This window comes from Pseudorca crassidens, chromosome 11, assembly GCF_039906515.1.
Source record: "Pseudorca crassidens isolate mPseCra1 chromosome 11, mPseCra1.hap1, whole genome shotgun sequence".
Taxonomy (NCBI): Eukaryota; Metazoa; Chordata; class Mammalia; order Artiodactyla; family Delphinidae; genus Pseudorca; species Pseudorca crassidens.
In genome coordinates this window covers 88334917-88347646 of record NC_090306.1, presented here as the reverse complement: position 1 = coordinate 88347646, position 12730 = coordinate 88334917, and the positions used below count along the sequence as shown (strand labels likewise).

General features: G+C 39.6%; 1 protein-coding gene across 1 annotated transcript in view; it reads left to right on the top strand.

Annotated features, from left to right (window-relative positions):
- Nucleotides 1–12730, top strand: part of LOC137202343 (putative tetratricopeptide repeat protein 41) — an 81054-nt gene that overhangs the window by 1775 nt on the left and 66549 nt on the right. The window contains exons 2-3 of the mRNA XM_067697749.1: nt 19–88; nt 7426–12688. Coding sequence (XP_067553850.1) covers nt 12349–12688 — 340 coding nt within the window. The 5' untranslated portion in view covers nt 19–88; nt 7426–12348. The remainder of the gene's footprint in view (nt 1–18; nt 89–7425; nt 12689–12730) is intronic.

Genomic DNA, 12730 nt, shown 5'->3' with positions numbered 1-12730 from the left:
TTTATTTTTTCTTTTTAGAAAAAGATGAGTTCCTTCACTATTCTGCATTTCACAACATTTCTTCCCCTTTTTCTCTAGCTCTGAACAAGTAAGCAACCAGTTCTGAAACTGCAAATTCCATCTTAACTGGTCAGTGGTGGGTAATTTGTGCTGCACCTGAAGGGAACTGAGAATGAGGCAGGCCCTCCAGAATAGATGCATTGCTTGTGGGTAGATGTTACTGCAGATAACAGTGGGAATGTATGAGGCAGGCAGAACGCAAGACAATAGACTGGCAGAAGAATATGGCTGGTTGTTGTCAGGCTCAACTCTGCCCCTTTAAGACATGATCCCTGGCTATGCACCCTGTGAAGGTAATGGGCAGCTTACCCCATTCCCAGCCTTGCTGTTTCTTCCCAGCCTTGCTGTTTCTCCTCTGTAGTCTCCACTTCTTCTGCCTTTGACCTATGATTGATCCTCATGTCGCATCTTGGCTAGCTCCTCCAGAACTTACACTCCAGATTGTTTTTAAACTGCTGACCTGTGGATCTGATTCCCTCGCTTCCTAATTTTAGTTTTTTCCTTTTGACATTATATGTCCATGACTAGTATAGGGAATAGCTGCCTTTGTTGTTTTTGTTGTTAAGCTTTTTCTTGAGCACAGCTAACCCCACTAGACAGCACCCTCCTTTGCAGTTGAACTTGGGAGAAAACACCAGAGAGGCAAAGGGGTGCCGTTAGGAGCAATGGATAGCTCAACTGGTAGACAGGTGTAGTCCAGCAGCGAGGAGTCAGGGAGGATGCAGACTGGGAGATCGAGGCAGGAAAGCAGTTGGCATCGGAGAGCATTGAGGAATGAGGCTGAGCACCAAGGTCAATTTTTTGGTTGGTCAGTTGGTTCATTCATTCTTTCATTTATTAATTCAGCAAGTGTTGAGGACCTGGTATGTGCCAGGTATTATGCAAGGTGCTGGCAATAGAGGGGTGAGCAGTATTGATATGGTGTCTGTGCAGAGTTTGAACAAATATTAACAGTGGAGTTGCAGCATAAGTGCATGTATCTTATTTAAACCAAAGCAAAGATATAAAAGAATGACTGCAAAAGAATGTGAGGGAGCTTTTTGGGGTGATGGAAATGCTCTTGATCTTGATTTTGGTGGTGTTAAAACTCATCAAACTGTATACTTCGAAAAGAGTGAACTTTGTCATGTAAATTATACCTCAATCCAAGAAACCCTAATAGCAGCCATTGATTTAAACAACAAAACACTGAAACCATTTCAGTAGGAAGCAGGAAACAGACAGAGATGCCCGCTATTGTCAGTATTGTCCCACACTGTTTAGGAGGGTCTAAGAAAATTAACTGAAATTAATTTTAAAAAGTTGAGGTTTTTTTTATTTTGAAATCCCTTCTCACTGGTGAAATGATTGCCTATCCAGAAACTCAAGAGACTCTAGCTAGGGGAAAAAATTACTGACTATAAGAAATATGTAAACATCAATAGAATTGCTGTAATCTTGTAAAAAACACAGAAATGGAAATTTTAAAAATCTCATTCATATTAGAGACCGAAACCATAAAATACTTAGGAATAAACTTGACAAGAAAGACATAGCTCCAACATGAAGGAAACCATAAAATCTTATTGAAGAATATAAAACAAATGGAGAAGTTGGGTCTGGTACCATACCCTATAGGGTATTATTTACTGCTATGTAACAAATTACCCCAAAACTGTGTAGTTTAGAACAATGAACATGTATTATCTCACAAAGTATCTGTAGTGGGGAATCTAGGAGTACTTAGCTGGGTGGTCCTGGTTCAGGGTCTCTCATGAAGCTGTAGTCAGGATGTCAGCGTGGGCTGCTGTCATCTACGGCTTGGCTGGGTCTAGAGGATCTGCTCCTATGATGACTCACTCATAGGTAATGGCAGGAGGTCTCAGTTCCTCACCACAGACTTCTCCATTGGGCTACTTGGATGTGCTCACAGTATGGTGGCTGGCTTTCCCCAGAGTGAGTGATCCAAGTCAGAAAACAAGGCAGGAGCCATGAGAACTCATGACCGACTTTGGAAATCACATACTATCATTTCTGCAGTAACCCTACTCAGTGAGAAGAGGGGATTACACAAGGAGGTTAATACCAGGAGTCAGAGATCATTGGGACCATCTTAGAAGCTGCCTGCTACCATACCGTAGCTGCAAGGGAAGCTGAGCAAGGTTCTAGCTGGCATCTTCAGCTTCATTTGTGAGGAGTGGGCTCATGAAATGGACAAGAACCAGAAGTGGGGATTTCCTCCAAAATAGGGAGGGGATTCAGATGTTGCACAGTCAAAAAGAATGGTAAATGTTCACTATGTGTTTGAATAGACAAACGGAACAGTGCAGCAAAAGAGAGAATCCAGACATAGATTGTTTCAATTTAATACATGATAAAAGTGATATTTCAATTTAGAGGAGAAAGGATAGTTTGTTTCCCAAAGATGCTGGCCTTGACTGGTTATCCATCTAAAGAAAAATAAAGTTGACACCTATCTTACATCATATAAAAAAAGAAATCCAGTTTAGGAGAAAATAAGAAAGTCTGTGAGTGCACACTAAGAATGGGGGAGACCTACTCAATCAAGATTGAGCATCCAGGAAATACAGCAGAAAGCCTACAGTGTTTACCAGGCTCCTCTCTGGTGGGCCCGGAACTCCAACTTTTGTCCTACTAGCACTATCACCACGAGGCTGCTGAGTGTTGCCTAGCGCATCAGCCTTGTGCTGCTTTCTAAGAATATTAGCTCTGCATGGTGTAAGAATCAGCAAGCATTTTAAGGGGAAAAGCAACAGAGAATGTAGGGATCACTTCTTAACCCTTCCTTTCTGGAATCTTGTCTTCTGAAATCCTGGTTGCCTGAGTAGCTGTCTGATGCCTTTAAATAAATCCTCAAGTATCTTATCCAGCTTCTCTGTTCTGGCAGGAAGGTTGCTCTGCTTTGAATTGTCCTTCATGGTAGAATGTGGAAGTAGATGTAGGAGATGTAGATGTTCTTGGTCCTATTTTAATATTGGGGTTCAAATATTGGGTTTCAAAAATCCCAATGTTTCGGGCTTCCCTGGTGGTGCAGTGGTTGGGAGTCCACCTGCCGATGCAGGGGACGCGGGTTCGTGTCCCGGTCCAGGAAGATCCCACATGCCGTGGAGCGGCTGGGCCCGTGAGCCATGGCCGCTGAGCCTGCGCGTCCGGAGCCTGTGCTCTGCAACAGGAGAGGCTACAACAGTGAGAGGCGCGCGTACGCAAAAAAAAAAATCCCAATATTTCAGCTAAGACATTAAACAGCCATAATTATTTCCTCATGTTAACCTTTCGGTAGTTTTCATCAAGTAATTAATATGGTGTTTAATGTTTCCGAAATGTGGAACTTGTATTATTTTTGACTAGAGAACAGTAAATGTGTTTCTAAATATTTAATGTAATTGTAACTACAGTTTACATTATGTCTTCTTTTTGACTAGTTTTAACCACAAATGTGGATTATTTGTGATCTCCCTAGGCCCCGCCCCAACTCACATCACGTTACCCTGCCTGAGCATTGACTGTGGGTTTATATAATGGTTACCTGCATTTGCTAATAAAATCTGTGGGTGCTGTGACTCTTAACATGCAATCAGAGAGTTTAAATTAAATTCATCTGTGGTCTTGTAGTTTACATTTTATTTTCTATTACCTAAAAATGAACACCTCCCTAGTCTCTGCCTTAGAAAAACAGATCAATTAAAAAATATATGTCCGGGACTTCCCTGGTGGTGCAGTGGTGAAGACTCTGTGCTCCCAATGCAGGGGGCCTGGGTTCGATCCCTGGTCAGGGAACTAGATCCCACATGCATGCCACAACTAAGAGTTCGAATGCCTCAACTAAGGAGCCCATGAACCATGACTAAGCAGCCCGCCTACTGCAACTAAGAGCCGGTGCAACCAAATAAATAAATATTAAAAAAATATATATATATATGTATATGTCCAATTGTCCTCTGTCAACTTTGGATACCAGCAGAGCACAAGAGGAATTGAATTTCAAATAAGAGATTTGTTAAATTTTAAATTGTGGTAATTTGATATTTTACATGATCTAATTAGCCATGTTGATGATGTTACATTAGGGACTTAATAGGAGTTTCAGAGCTGGAAGAAGTCTTAGAAATCATGTAGTTCCACAACTCACCCTCTTGGTTTTGAATTATAAAACTAAGATATTTTCATGGTTTAAAAAAACTCCAGTTGGTACAGAAAAGGGTAAGATCAAAGGTAGAAGTTCCAGGTTCTCCCCACCCCATTGTTCCCATTCTCTAGAGGTCACTACTGATAGAAGTTCCTTATGCATCCTTCCAGAAATTGTGTGTGTGTGTGTGTGTGTATGTGTGCACGCATGTGTGTTTGTGAATGTACATACGTGTGTAATAAAATTAAAAATGAAATTCTTAATTTTAAAAAAGATAAATGGAACAATACACATTAGCTTATTCCATTTAATAGATCTTGGATGTCTTATCTTTTAAAATCTACTTTCCTATTTGATAGGCACTTCTTTTGTTTCCAGTTTGTTGCTATTACAGCCAGTGCTGCAGAGAATGCTTTAATCTGCACAGGTTTTTTATTTGTGAAAGCTTATCTGGAGGATAAACTTTTAGTTTTGGAATAGTTAGGTCAAAGAGTATGTGCCTTCAAATTCTGTGGTTATTTACCAGTTCCTCTGGGGGGTGGAAAAAAGCTGTACCAATTTATGTTCCCATCTCAAGGCTCCTCCCTCTCTTTTTAAAAAAAGCTAAGGAAATTCGAGGTCCAGAGAAAAGAAATGAGGTCTCAGAGTTAACTATTGGTAGAACAAAGTGGAACTCATATTTAAAAAATTTCTTACATTGCTCTAGCTACTACGTACCTCTTGGCTACTTGAAAAAGTTTGAAAGGCTTTTTAAAGAAATTTTATTTTTTATGTGTATTATGAAAAAATTTGCAAATTAAAAAATTTTAAAAAAAGATTGAGGAAGAAAATTAAAATAACCCATATGCCTTAACTAGATACATCACTACTAGCATCTTGGTGTCTTCATTAATGTTTAATATATACATTTTTAAATTAAAATTGGAATCACACAATAACAGTTTTGTAACTGTCTTTAACTTGCCAATATATGGTAAACATTTTTCCATGTAAATATTTTTACAAGGTATCTTTTAGTGGGTGTACACTATTTCATGTCATGACTGTGCCATAATTATCGATTTATTATTGTTAGCCCTTTAGTTTACCAATCTTTAAACCATTATAAATACTGCTGCACTGAAAATTCTTAGATGTAAATCCTTATAGACAAATAGAACAAATTCTTAAAATTGATATGCTTGGTAAATGTATGTGACTTGTGTTTCAAAGGGTTGTGGTACTGACAAATTACACTCTAGGAGAGTTGTACCAATTTACATTCCCACTGATTTACATTTTTTTTTTTTTTTTGCGGTACGCGGGCCTCTCACTGCTGTGGCCTCTCCCGTTGCGGAGCACAGGCTCCGGACGCACAGACTCAGCGGCCATGGCTCATGGGCCTAGCCGCTCCGCGGCATGTGGGGTCTTCCCGGACCGGGGCACGAACCTGTGTCCCCTGCATCAGCAGGCAGACTCTCAACCACTGCGCCACTAGGGAAGCCCTGATTTACATTTTAAGCATAAAAAGCTTTACAAAAAAAAAAAAAAAGAAAAGAGAGGAAAAGCAAAGTAAAAGTACAGCCTGGCGTTGTCAGAGTACTAAAGTTAGATGCTGTGGTCATTGAGGGCGGGCTTGGGGGTGGGGTATTTGAATATAGAAATCCCGAAGCCTTAAAATATTGAGAGAAATCTCTGAAAAAAAGTCAGAGGAACTTTTGACCAGTTAGTAGATATTCTTATAACTTCTAGTTCTAAAGTGCAGTGATAAATATAGTGATACGATTGAGGCTACTTTATGGCAAAATTTGAAATCAAACATTTGCAATAGAGGTAATGTTAACACTGACAATAGCAGTAGGAATAGCAAACATTGAGGACTTCGTATGTACCTTGCAGATTCTTGTAAACTAAGCCGTGATAACTTGCTTAAGAAATCTGTTGAGAAGTCTGTCTCTTTCCCCTCCCTCCCTCCCTCTTCCTCCCTCCCTCCCTCTTCCTCCCTCCCTCCCTCTTCCTCCCTCCCTCCCTTCCTTCCTTCCTTCCTTCCTTCCTCTTTCAAGAGCAGGAGACTTAGTGAAGAGACAGTGAAGCAGGTCCCAGAATGGAAGGAAAAGCTAGACACCAGGCCTCAGGATTGACAGGACCCAGGGTAGCAATGGGCATCCAAGTGGCATGGACACTCTCTTTAAGGCACTGCAACAGGATGCCTCAGCCCTTACTAGGGAATGTTCTTTCTTAAAGTGTCCACCTTAGCAGTGTTAAAAGAAAACAAATTTTTATTTTAAAAAATGTTTATTAGGTGCTTATTATGCAAAGTATCATTTAATCCTGCCAAATGGGTGGTCATTGTTTCCAGATTTACAGCTGCAGGAACTAGTGTCAGAGTGAGATCTTGGGGCAGGTTTTATATGACTCCAAAGCCCATGCTCAACCTCTGTATCCCCGACAATGTGGGAGATGCCACTTTGATGCACTTGCTGCCATCAGGTGGGCCAGGGACAAATATTAAGTAACTTTGATTCTCTGGCACAGATGTTGGAGCCTTTCAGTTCTTTTTCGGTGTTTCTGATTATACCAAGAGAAAGTCAGTTTGGTCCAAGTTTGTCTTAAATGCCTCTCTAATAAGTACATGTTAATCTACTTTCTCCATAAAAAGAGAAGTGTATCTAAACAGAATTTATTCAGTACTTTGCTTTTTAATGCATTTATTTTTATGGATACTATCTATTTGTGACATGTGATAAGGGTTTTGCACTTACAGTAATAACGAAAAGTTTCTAGTTAAATTTTTTGACTTAACATTGTTTTAAAGAAAAATAAAGAGTCATGTCCTACTTTTCTTTATCTAATTTCTACTCCAAAATAACTCCTTCTTCTATTTAGGTCTCCTCTGTTCCTCTCCCCTCTACCCCCACCATTAATCCCCTATTTCTGCAAAAACTGGGAGGGTTCTTTATCAGCAGTTGTGGAGCAAGTTGTGGAATTATGGTTTTTTCATTTTTAATTTTAATTATAAAGTAATGTAGCTATAGTTACTATGATCAGAGAAATGGATTTGTCTTAATCTTACCATTCTAACACAGCTACTATATCATTTTTCTTTCCTGTTTTTACCTCACGTGCATTTCTCTAATAATGATACTTAATATTCACTGACTATTCGTTATAGGCACTGTTGTTAGCATTTCGCAATCCAATAACTTGTTTAATCTTTTTAAGCATTTTATGATATAGATTCTGTAATCCCTGTTCTGCAGATGAGGAAACTGAAGCATGGTGAATTTACGACACTTACTGTAAGGACTTGAATCCTGGGAACTGGTGTTCTGAATTTGGACCTTTGACTTCTGCACTGTGCTGTTTCCCATATTTAGCTGTGTTTTATTAGCACTGTTATTATTATGGCCTATACTTATTTTTTTCTCCTTCTCACTTAACCCTTACTTATAAACCTTTTTCCCTTGGTATATAGTCCTCAGATTTTTAAAGAATCAACTATATTTTGGTCTAATTTATATAAAATAAATTGCACCCATTTTAAGTGATCAGTTGGTAAGTTCTGATGAATGCCTACATCTAACTACCATTATATTTATGATAGAAAACATTCCTGTTGCCCTAAAGAGTTCCCTTGTGACCCTTCCCAGTTATTTCCTCCCCATGCTCCGCAAGGCAACTAAAGATCTGCTTTCTGTCACCATTTTTGTTTGCCTTCCTCTTCAATCCATGAGTTATTTAGAAATAATATTTAATTTCCAAAATTTGTGTGAATTTTTCAGGTATCTTTCTGTTATCAGTTTCAAATTTAATTCCATTGGGGTTAGAGAACATATTTTATATAATTTCAGTTCTTTCAGATGTGTTGAGTTTTGATTTATGGCCTAGAATTCAGGTTGGCAAACTTATTGTTTAAAGGGCCAGATAGAAAATATTTTAGTTTTTGTGGGCCCTTTGACCTCTGTCATAACTACTCAACTCTGCTGTTGTAATATGAAATACTTAATATGAATGAAAGTGGCTGTGTTCTGATCAAATGTTCTTTATAAAAACAGGCAACAGGTGGGCCTTAGCCTTTTGGCTGTAGTTTGCTGACCTTTGGCCTAGAACCTGGTCTATTTTGGTGCTTGTTCTATGTGCATGTGAGAAGAACCTGTATTCTCCTGTTGTTGGGTGGAATGTTCAAAAAAATGAAGTTGCCTGATAGTGTTTTTCAGATCTTCTATATCCTTGCTGATATCTGTCTATTTAAACTACTGATTACTTGAGAGGAGTGTTGAAATCTCTAACTGTATTAAGGGTGTATCTATTTCTCCTTTCATTTTACCAGTTTTGCTTTGTGTATTTTTTTTAAATAAATGATTGTTAAGTTTTTTAAAAAAAAAATCTATTTATTTATTTGGTTGCACCAGGTCTTAGTTACAGCAGGTGGGCTCCTTAGTTGCAGCTCGTGGGTTCATTAGTTGCAGCTCAGTGGCTCTTTAGTTGCGGCATGCAGCCTCTTATCTGTGGCATGTGAACACTTAGTTGCGGCATGCATGTGGGATCTAGCTCCCTGACCAGGGATCGAACCTGGGTCCCTTGCATGGGGAGCATGGAGTCTTAACCACTGCGCCACCAGGGAAGTCCCTGCTTTGTGTATTTTGAAGCTCTGTTGTTAGGTGCCTACACACTTAGGATTATTATGGCTTCTTGGTAGACCGACTACTTTATCATTATGTAATGTCACTTTCTATTCCTAGTAACACTTGTTCTGAAGTCTACTTTTTCTGATAATAATATAGCTCCTCTAGTTTACTTCTTTCTGGGATCACACACTTCTGTACTGCCTGATGTATAATGTCTGAAAACAGCTAATTCTTATATTTTGTCCAGTTTTCTAATTTTTTGAAGAGGATAGGTAAGTCTAGTCCCTGTTATTTTATCATGGCTGGAAGCAGAAGTCTGTAACTGTCTTTTAAACATACGTACCACTTGCCATCAGTGGCTATACTTTTATCCTCTTAGTTATACTTTTATCCTCTTAGTTATGTCCTTTGTGGAGACCATTTAGTTTTCTTTCTTTCTTTTACTATTTTTTCTATCATAAACAATGAACATCTAATGACTATAGTTGCTCACTATTTTGATTATTTCCTTGGAGTGATTCCCAGAAAGTAGAATCATTGAGTCAAAAATTAAAAACACTTTAATATATTTTGAAGTATATTGCCATTTACTTTCCAAATATACCTTCTAATGGCTTTCCAGAATTACCAGTTTACAATTCCATAGATATATGTGAGGTATAAATTTCACCAATATTTAGATAACTATGTGTACTCAAAAAAATCTGTATCATTGCTTACTTTTAAATTTCGTTGAATTCTGGAAAGGTTAAATATGCTTTTATATGTATTCTTGTATTATTTTTCTTTTTATCTGTTTGTATCTTTTGCTTATATGTCAACTAGGATATCAGTATTTTTCTTAGAATAAAGATAAATTTATTTGTGGCAAATATTTTTAAAGTCTGTTGTTTGCCTTTAAGTATTTTTATTTTTATTTATTTATTTTAATGAATGTATTTATTTATTTATTTTTGGCTGTGTTGGGTCTTCGTTGCTGCACACGTGGGCTTTCTCTACTTGCGGTGAGTGGGAGCCACTCTCCATTATGGTGTGAGGGCTTCTCATTGCGGTGGCTTCTCTTGTTGCTGAGCACGGGCTCTAGGCATGTGGGCTTCAGTAGTTGTGGCCCACAGGTTCAGTAGTTGCAGCTCATAGGCTCTAGAGCGTGGGCTCAGTAGTTGTGGCATATGGGCTTAGTTGCTCCGTGGCATGTGGGATCTTCCCGGACTAGGAATCCAACCTGTGTCCCCTGCATTGGCAGGTAGATTCTTAACCACTGCGCCACCAGGGAAGTCTCTAAGTATTTTTAAAATGTAGTTATTATCTATTCTTTTGTGATTTCTTCTACAGTGTATAAGTTTTGGAAGTCCTTTCCAGGTTTGATAAATATTTAATTATGTTTTCTTTTCATTTAAAACATATTAAATTCTTTCATTCAACAATTATTTACCTGTCACCTACTCTGAGCCAGTCCTTATACTAGGTGTTGGGGACCTGGTAGAGACCAAGATAGAAATTACTACCTCTGATCATTTGGGAATAGGAAAACATGGATATTTTCAAGGTCTGATAATCTAATTCTAGCCTCCTACGTGGCAGGTGAAAAGTCTATTAATAAAGTGTCCATGATGCCTATTCTGTCATCTTTTAGATTTTGTTTGTGTGAGATTAAATTAAATTAATTTTTTCAGATTGTCGCCTCTTTATTACAGTATCATTATTGCATAGGTGTTTCGTACCTATTGATTTGTGGTATCTTCAAGACCTAGAGTCTTATCTCTATTATATGGAGGCAGTATAATGTACGTGTCCTGGAGTCAGGCTGACCTGCTTTTAGATCCTAGCTCTTCACTTACTAGCCAGGTACCTTTAGACACGTTGCTTATCCTGTCTGAACTTTTCTTTCTTCATCAGTAAAGTAGGGTGGTAATATTATCTATCGTAGGATTATTGTGACAATTAAATGCAAAAGGGTTAACACTTTTTTTAAAAGGTAATGTATTATTATATTCTTGTCAGGTGGTCTTGATGGAAAATTGCCCTATACGTGATAACACGGTATGTTTCTCTGTAGGTGAAAGCAACAAACATAACCAATAAAGCAACATTTGGTATGGAAATAAGTTGCATCAAGAAAAATCTCGTGGGCTTCCCTGGTGGTGCAGTGGTTGAGAGTCCGCCTGCCGATGCAGGGGACACGGGTTCGTGCCCCGGTCCGGGAAGATCCCACATGCCGCGGAGCGGCTGGGCCCGTGAGCCATGGCCGCTGGGCCTGCGCGTCCGGAGCCTGTGCTCCGCAACGGGAGAGGCCACAGCAGTAAGAGGCCCACGTACCGGAAAAAAAAAAAAAAGAAAAAGCTCGTAAAGCTAAGTAGTTTTCATTGAATATTTTGCTTCTGAGCAATGTGCAAGCATATCTACATCGTTGCTGGAGGGCGTGTGTTTTTCCATTAGGTCAGTGGAATTGAATTCCCAGTGCATGTAGGTGAATGGAGTGTCGTATGAGCCTGCACAACTTAAGATAAAAATGATCACAGAACTCCATCAGATTCTTAGATCCAGACTTCTTTGCCTCTCGGATGCCAGGTACATTACTGGTCTTGGCCCTTATTACATTTTGATTTGTTCCTCTTGTCCTGACCTCAACTTCATACCTATTTTCATTCTTGCTTCTGGTCACAGTCATGGGTCTTGGCTTATTCTGTTGCTGGATACACTAGGCTCCTTTTCTGCATTTGCCTTCCTTTTCACACTCTTAGCAAGTCCCCTTGTGTAGTTTTCAAATTCACAGGGTGGCAGAAGGAGCAGGTGGCCAACGGAACACCGGGAAGGTGGAATGGGGGGCTGAGGAAAAGAGGGAGAGCCTTGTAACCAGTGCCCACTCATCACCCGTGGTTCTCAGCTCTTCAGCAAAAGCTTTGGGGAAACAGAGGAGCCGTGGACTTCCTGTAATCCTAAAAAAGAATGTGTTTTTTTCTTTTTCACTCCTAACTTAAACTAGATTGTGTCTCAACTCTGATCTGTCCATTGGTTGACATCACTCACCTTCAAATATCTATAAGAAAGAAGGCATTTTGGGAAAAGATTTCAATCTGTTTATAGTGAACATAATTAGGGGGAAGTCATAGAAGCAGTGGAGGTCAGTGGCTGCACCAGGATGAAAATTGTTTTAAGGGTGATGTCGTCTCTGAGCAAAGTGAAATGAGCCAGGAGGCAAATGAGAATGTAGACAGGTCTGCCCAATTCCTTTTAAAGCCCCAGAAACCCATTCAGCCTTACATCTGCTCGACTCTGGATGATTTTCAGGAAGAGAGAGACTATTTGGCAAACTCCAGCTTCCCTCAGCTGAGCGAATTCTGCAGTTCCCGGGGTGCGTGTTTCAAAGCTGTGGACCTGAGGTGGTCAGCATTGAAGGCCCAGGCGCCCTTACCCTTCAATCTATTTAGACAACATTTTTGTCTCCACTAGCAACATCTGAAGCTCTGTCTGGACTGCGTGAACAGCTGCTTTCCCTTTTTTATCTGCTTGCTGGGTCAGACATATGGGGACTTTCTCCCTGACTACTCACCTGTCATGTTCTCCAAGGCAACTGACTTGTCAAGTTTATCCATAATGGAACAGAATCTCTATGTTGCTGCAAGAAACTGTTATCCTTGGGTCCTGGAGAATCCCAACCGCAGTCTGATTGAGTTAGAGATCATCCAAGCAGCATTTCTGAATGAGTCTCAATTTCAGTATTTTTACTTTAGGACGGGAACCATGCTGCTGAAGCCTATGGACGAGGAAAAGGAGGAGATGGTGTCTGCAGGTTTTCTGATCAACAATGAGGAAAAATTAAAGATTGGAAAGCTTAAGGCCAAGATTATTAGCAAAGGACTACCTGTCAGGTTGTACAGAGATCTCCATGAGTTGGGTGAGCCTGGTTCTCAAGGACTGGTTGGTTGTGATAGAGAAA